The sequence below is a fragment of the Pseudochaenichthys georgianus genome, chromosome 18 (genome assembly GCF_902827115.2).
Source record: "Pseudochaenichthys georgianus chromosome 18, fPseGeo1.2, whole genome shotgun sequence".
NCBI lineage: Eukaryota > Metazoa > Chordata > Actinopteri > Perciformes > Channichthyidae > Pseudochaenichthys > Pseudochaenichthys georgianus.
The window spans coordinates 5,295,473-5,303,216 of NC_047520.1; the positions used below are offsets into that span (position 1 = coordinate 5,295,473).

The following is a 7,744-nucleotide window of genomic DNA, read 5'->3' on the forward strand; positions in this document are numbered from 1 at the left end:
AAGCAAAGAAAGGGATGTAAACACTATCAATATTTGTTATCAAATGTACACTCATTATTTACCCTTCAGTGGCAGAGCACTAATCACACTGAGCTCACAGGAAGTGACATCTTGATCACCTTACCCTGAGTTATGTATTATATAATAATATTACATATTATTTGTCGCTACTTGGTTTAACATGCTTTGCAATTATCCCCCTCCTGCTCTACTCTTTTAATTGTGAATGCTCAATTTAAAAAAAAATTTTTAACAAGGCAATACATGATTGTCACTATGGAAATGGGTCCCTCACAAACTACATTCCCTGCTTTCAAAGCCGCTAATCTCCCACCGCTAAAGGATTAAAACAACATCACATACAGAATAAGTAGTCTTTATATTTCGTGAGAAAAGGGAGGATGGCAGCTGTACCTTTACATATCTTTTAAAGGTGGAGTGTTTTTGTCTTAGTGAAACTCAACAGGTTGAACGGAATTTTATTTATCTGTTTTTATTGGCAGCATCCACCTGACTTCTGGGAAACGACAATACATCTACGCAGACTGAAAACAAAAAGGCCTTTTGCATCTGGCTTCGACCAACACAACAAGTATTTATTATTATTGTATAACAGGTTTAAGTTTGTTTTCATCATGTTAGAATTACAGTTGCTACTTTTTAGGTCCTGTAAAAATTCAGATTAAAATAAAGACGCTGATGCAAAAACATTTTTAGTTAGCCACGAGCTCGTTTAGGCGAATTACATTTCAGAACAACATTCAACATGAAATAGCTTCATTAAAAAAAGGCCCAGTATTTTACAGCAGTCTGTATTTCCAATCAAACATTCAACCAAGGAGAGTGAATAGTGCATGGATTTAGGACTATTTGCATATGTCATACTTGGTGCTTTTGTAACTATTGATAGCAACAGGATGGTAATTGACTCAAATAAATTACACAAAGAAAACTGTCAGCCAATGTTTTTTTTTTATAGTTTTCAACAAAGAAGCCCTATGGCTCAGACAATATCTGCAATTCATCTTTGGACTTGGTTTATTATTAGAATGTATGAGTATCTGTGCACCTGTGAATGATTTCATGAAAAACAGAAACTGAATATTTACCAATCAGCCGTTTATTGTTACATAAAACATTTTAAACAAAGTGTTACATATTCAAACAAAACATAATCATTAATAAAGGGTACAGATTGATTTTGTATTTCACAACCATAAAGTTTGTGGACTCACAGACACATCAAAAAACAGTATAGATGACATATTCTAAAAGTCATGACCCATGCCCCAACAACAACTTGTAGATTTAAGATAATAAGTTAAACTGTGTAAGGAAAATATACATTTCCATGTATTTGACATTTTCTAAAAATGGTTTGCTACTCCTTCTCAGTATATGAAAACAAGTTATAAAGTAATTATCTTTTCAGTTGACAGGAACCAGCCGAAAATGTAAAGCAAAGACGCAAGCACCATCACAAGGTAAGATATAAAATAGACAAATGAATTCAACCTTAAATTACTAAGTCTTATAGCTTAAAAAATGATTGAAATAAATGTACATATGCTGGGTGCGACTGCTATACATCAATGACAATCTCTTCTGTTGATTTTCATTTGATTCTGCCTTGAGGTTCATTCAAATGGATTCCAAGGATTCTACGTTATTTCAAACAAAGCATTGTATTTTTCCATAAAATACTCAAATGCACTTTGTATTACCTCTACCACTGGACTGACAGGGAGAGTATCTGAACCTGTGCCATCGTTTTCTGCCACCACCTCTGTCAGTGGTGGTGTTGCTGGGAATTCGATATCCTGTGGTGCTACCCTAAATATCTTAAGCATTTTTGAATTGATCAACACAGCTGAGATAGTTGCAAGTATTCCAGCTATAACTGTGTATCGAATAAAACCTCTAAACCATGTTTGAGGTGCGTTGTCCACCTGCTTCTTTAAGTAGTTACTTTTAGCCTGTTTCCTGATCTCTACCTCTGGCATGTTTCCTGATGCTTGTCTAATGTGCCCTTGTTCTTTCTGTACTTCTCTCTCTATCTCTTGTATAGCTTCGTCTGTGTAGTAGCCTGAACTGTTTGCCTTCACTATGCTATCTATAGTCTTGAGTAGCTCTGCCACCTGGAACTGGTTACTTCTGTACTCGTCCCCTTCATTGGTCTTCCAGTATTTACTGTCAAAGACGTGGCACCGGCCTCCGCACCTGTGCACCAGATCCCTCAGACCTTCACTTTGCTCTACGTACTCCTCTATTTTCTTTCCTTCGGGGAGCTGGTCGCCATGAGTGAAGACAATTACGGTGTGTTTGAGCGCATCTTCAGAGAAATACTGAAACATTTGAGTGATCACAGCCCTCTCCTGTTCTGTGAATTTCTCCACTTTGAGCAGAATGAGAATAGCATGGGGCCCAGGCGCGCACTCTGTGAGACACCGCACCATCTCCGGCTTCATCTCCTCCTCAGACCTTCCTGCATCGAAGAAACCAGGAGTGTCGATCAAAGTGATGCTTCGTCCATCGATGGATTTGGTTTCTGCTGAAGAAGATTTCATTTTTGAGTCATTACAATGGTCAATTTTGAATGTGGCATCTCCCAAAATGATGTTAGCAAGGCTGCTCTTTCCGACTCCAGTTTTTCCGAGCAGCAAAATCCTCGTTGTGTTTGGCACTAAAATGAAAAAAGTGACTCAGTTAATCAATTAATTTGTTGAACATTTCACGCAATTTCATCCCCTCTATCTCACCCTTTAACTCTGTATCTCTAATTATAGCACTCTGGCACAACAAATATCTTTCAAAATAAATAGAAATTCACACGTCAAAATTGCATGTTTACCAATATAATATTTTTTGGAGACTGACAGGTTCTGAGAATAATAGTAATAATATAAACCAATAATAATAATATTTTTTATTTATTTAAAGGTATTCAAAGAGAATTTACAGATGCATGTAAATACGTAAAATTCCTTACTATTTTAAAAACAACCCAAATAAAATATAAAACACAATATTAATGACACATTCAAAGTAGCTCTGAAAAGCTGAGTTTTGGTTTGAGATTTGAATGAGAACAGGTGCAGTCAAAGATGTGTTTGAGGATCTACTTTGAGGGCAGCAAAAGAGAATTAACTAATGGATACTGTCACACCTGTCACCTTTCTTTTTTTAAATGATACTGAAAGATAAAACATTTTCACATGACATGTTAGTCCACAATGCCCTGGTGGGATGAATGTAGATAAATAAGGCTTAATGTGTTAATGTCTGACAGTTAAATAAGGCTTAACTGTCAGAGTGTATTTTATCAAAGTGACATAATAGCCTCAAACAACCTTAATAATAAACTAAAATATATTACAACTCCAATCATTTCTACATAGTTTAAAGGAGGAGTTAAGATTTTGAGATTTGAATAGGCGCCCGATTCATATATAATATACAATCATTTTAATTTGAGTAAAATATTTAAATATAATATGAAGTTTAGCTCACCGTCCATGCTGTCAAAGGAAGAATTATTAGCAAAAGAAAAGACTGCGATCCGGGACACGTCTCCACTGTGAGGTTTTCTTTTGTTCTCTCACTCTGACTCACCTCTTGCTTTAACTTTTTTTTGTTCTACCTGTCCGACATGTTCCTCGGCTGCCAGCTGATAATCCACTCACATTTCACTTATTTTATTCAAGCACAGGCATCAATATACTGCATCAATACAAAACAATGATCAACCACAAATGGTTACATAACACAAATGAATGAATTAAATGTGCTTAAATATGAGTCGCTGATTATTTGACTCGTACCGGTGTGGCAGCGTTTTGTTTTTCTGACACAGTATTGTGACAAATTATCATATGTAAAATCAGATTGTTTCCATAGTAACATAAAGCAGGAAACAAACAGGGAATCTGTACAAACCAGTAGTGTTAGTTGCAGAATATCAGCCTTTCTAATACCATGAGGTCCTTTCGGCTGATTGGATGAATTAAAGAGGCCCTATTATATTTTCGGGGTTTTCCCTTTCCTATAGTGTGCTATATAGTTTGTAGTGCATGTAAATGGTCTGCAAAGGCTAACATCCAGAGGGAGTTTCTCTCTCACACATTCCCCCCCTGCCTGAAACACCTCCTTTGGTCTCCTTTATTTACTTCTGGAACATAGTGACATCACTATGTAACAAGTAAGCTATTGGCTAGCGCTCCAACACATACGTGATAGGCTTAGGGGCGGGACGTGTGACAGAAGAGGCAAAAAATACAAATATGAACCTGATAATGAGCATAATTATAATTATAAAGTCCTCTTTAAGATTGTATAATAAAAAAATCCACTTGAAAACACATTATTAAATTACTAATTTATTGTTGTATTGTGATTAAGTTATGACAAAAGAAAACAATGAAAACAGAACCAAAGAAATCATGGAGAGCCCACATCAGATCATGATGGGATAATCGGATAATTCATAATTGTATTTTTATGGTAAATACTAAAGGATACAGTAAATCAAACGCGTTCACCATAATAAAAAGGGAAGGGAAGCAAGCAAATGATTGGCACTGTATATACTTGTCAACATATTTGAGTCACACATTAAACATACAATGCTTTCAAATGTTAATGGTAAGACTTCAACTCTCAGGTCAGACGTCTCTCTAATAGAGAGGCATTTCATAGCTACTCTCATCGGTCTTTGATACTCGGTAAAGACACATTTTAGTTTATCATGGTTCATATTCTTGTTCTTATGTTGAGAAATAATGACTGCCAGTTTTCACTGTTTTTGGCAAGATACATAGATGATGGAAAAAAAGCAAGTTGCAAGTTACAAAATATATGATATAAGAGTAGAAATAATTGTAATTCCTCATGTAATTTTAAGGAATTCTTTCAAATTAGATTAAAAAATAATAATATGCAACCCTGCTTACAATATTGCAATATGTTAAGTTTTAATCGTATTGCCAGATTCTTGACATTACACAGCCCTAATGCTGCAGTTAGTCTTTTGTCATGATATTCATTTTTTAGCAACAATAACAGCAATGGCCACCAAAGCTGCAATACCAGCTACCCCGACAGACCAATTAGCCCATGACCCATATGCAGCATGTAGCTTCTCAATGGTGTAACAGCTTTTTCTGTTTGCATCAGCCATCCTGTCTATTGTCTTGAGTATTTCTGCCACCTGGAACTTGTTGCTCCTGTATTCATCCGTCTGGTCTTTCTTCCATTTAATATTATCAATGACGTGGCACCGTCTCCCGCACTTCTTCACCAGATTCCTCAGATCTGGATCCAGATCGACCCACTGCTCGATCGTCATTCCCTCAGGGAGCTGGTTACCATGTGTGAAGACAACTATGGCATATTTTAAAGCTTCTTTAGAGAAACATTGTTGGATTTTTGTGACGACGTCCTTCTCTTGCTCTGTGAATTTATCCACTTTAAGCACAATGAGAAAAACATGAGGCCCGGGAGTGCACTTTTCGATACACTTCTCTATCTCAGACTTCAGCTCCTCCTCAGGTTTGCTTGTGTCGAAAAACCCAGGAGTGTCGACCCACATGAGTTTTGTCCCGTTGACACGTTTGGTTTCTGCTTGACATACACGTGTTCCTGAATTGGCCGAATCGTCTATCTCGAACAAAGTCTCTCCGAAGATGGTGTTGGCGAGGCTGCTCTTCCCAGCTCCAGTTTTTCCCAAAACCACGATCCTTCTTGTTAAATCTAGAAGACAGTAATGACTCTATGTCACTGATATCTATCACTGCTTTTGCAGGGAATATAGAGTGAGCAAAGAATTTCAAAAATAGCAAAGCTGTGATGACAATGTCAGCATGTTAACTTAACTTTATCAGTGTTCAGAGTAGGCTTACATCTACATATTTTGACAAATATATGCATGTATAAAATATGTCTAAAATACATATATATAAAATGTAATACAGTATTATATAATAGTTGTATCTGTCTGTCTGTGTATAGTAGTGGATGGTTTTTGCGTAGAATTTGTGAACAAGCAGTTTGAATGGATTCAGATTTTTGAAAGATAAAATAATATTTATAAATAATAATACATTTTGAAACTGAAATAATATGAATAGTTTTTTTATTGTTTTCACAAAATAATGTAAAAAAGGAATTCAGGATTCATCATCAATGGGTATTTTTGGTCAGTAATCTACTCGCTTAAAGTCTATTTTTGTATTATTTTAAATGCTGGTACTCACAACAAAATAAACATGATCTTTATCATGACTTTGTTTTATTTATCTCCTTTCATTTGCTTTCATATATAGTCAACCTTATGAAATTACCCTTTTAATCAATGAATGTAGACAATATAGAACAAACATAATTTCGGCATTTAAGTTTCATTGTTCGAAAATGCACCCAAACTTGTGAAAACATTATAATATTATTATTATTTATGGAATAAGTCATCTTAACTTACCACTCATGTTTGGAAACAATTTTAAATCAGCAGACTCCGATCTGTAGGTTGCCGTGACTGTGTATCGTTTCTTCTGCCTTTCGCTTTGTTTGACACCTGTTTGACTTGTTTCTTGGCGACACACTATTGGCATCAGCATATCACACAGTGGACATTTTAATTCAATTGTCCACATTTATAATAAGCACCAGCTTTGTTGCATGTCAACAAGCTACAGAAACATGTTCCTTATTTTTAACATTTCACATCTCCACTGTTACCTTTATGGACCTTCAGTTTAGATTTATAGAGCAATTGTTTAAATGAGTGTTTGTGTACTTTTCAGCACTGCAAATGCAACTCCTTTCTTCCAGGAAGTAGTGAGGAGGATTTAAAATAAAACATTGATAAGACATTGGTAGACATCCTGCAGCTGCATTTACATCCATATTGGAATTTAAACTTGTCAGTTGGTTAAATGTTTTCTAACGAATCCTGATCCTTATGGACATCTAGAGGTTGCTGTATGAACTGCAATGCTGTCTCACAACTTGGTATTTTCTTTGACTTTAGTGTCCCTTTCTGTTTTGTCACTTTCTCTCGCCCACCCTTTGCTGAAAAAGGAAAACTTAACATTTGACAAAACACTTAGCAACATTTTCCTCCAAAATAAGTCAATGTCAACTTGATTGTCAAACTTCTGTTTGTACGATATAGAAAGGGAAATCGAAATGCTGTTTCTCACAATCCAGAGGAATAAAATAAATATTCATGTATATATAGATACACACGTGTACACCCACTTTCATTCATTTATACATAATCAAACATAAACACATCTCTACATATGCACACGTTAAGAGGCATCAATAAAAAGCACAACAGTCGATATTTACAAAATAACAGTGACTTCTAAACCAATTCGAATTTATAATATAATATGTTTGTGTGTGTGCAGGGGGTGATCTCGTTTACCAAGTTTGAATGATTTGCTCAAGTGACATTTACTTTCATTGTTTATGGTTCATACATTGTTATCCACAAAGAGCCGCAACTTTTTTAAACAAAATAAAGCCGTGCAGACATTAAGTGACTTCTTCTGGTCCTTTTTTGGACAGGAAACAGGGTGCAAAGTTTTCAAAGATTCAGCAACATACACATATGTTAAAAACAAGTTCACAATGTCGCTTGTGGCTTTAATAATTGACAGTATTTTCACTCCACAACTCCTCTAACAGACACTCAGTGGTTAAGATAATATATACTATTATTACATGGTTTAGTTGAATA

At 35.5% G+C, this 7,744-nt stretch overlaps 2 protein-coding genes across 2 annotated transcripts; both read right to left on the reverse strand.

The window, feature by feature from the left end:
* Window positions 1-291: 291 nt before the first annotated feature.
* On the reverse strand, window positions 292-3,570 carry LOC117464036 (GTPase IMAP family member 7-like). Its single transcript, XM_034106565.2, has 3 exons — window positions 3,511-3,570; window positions 1,725-2,683; window positions 292-336 (listed from the first exon to the last, which is right to left on the reverse strand). The coding sequence occupies exons 1-3, from the start codon at window positions 3,515-3,517 to the stop codon at window positions 292-294; spliced, it is 1,011 nt and encodes a 336-aa protein (XP_033962456.2). The 5' UTR covers window positions 3,518-3,570.
* A 1,468-nt stretch (window positions 3,571-5,038) lies between these two features.
* LOC139435783 (GTPase IMAP family member 7-like) lies at window positions 5,039-6,482 on the reverse strand. Its single transcript, XM_071206641.1, has 2 exons — window positions 6,476-6,482; window positions 5,039-5,748 (listed from the first exon to the last, which is right to left on the reverse strand). Exons 1-2 carry the CDS (start codon window positions 6,480-6,482, stop codon window positions 5,039-5,041), a joined length of 717 nt encoding a protein of 238 aa, XP_071062742.1.
* Window positions 6,483-7,744: the final 1,262 nt, after the last annotated feature.

Bases quoted from the DNA above. Each gene is read 5' to 3' on its own strand.
- LOC117464036 (XM_034106565.2), bottom strand. The intron at 337-1,724 runs GTAATACAAAGT...TTAATCCTTTAG, and splicing joins CTGTCAGTCCAGTGGTAGAG to CGGTGGGAGATTAGCGGCTT.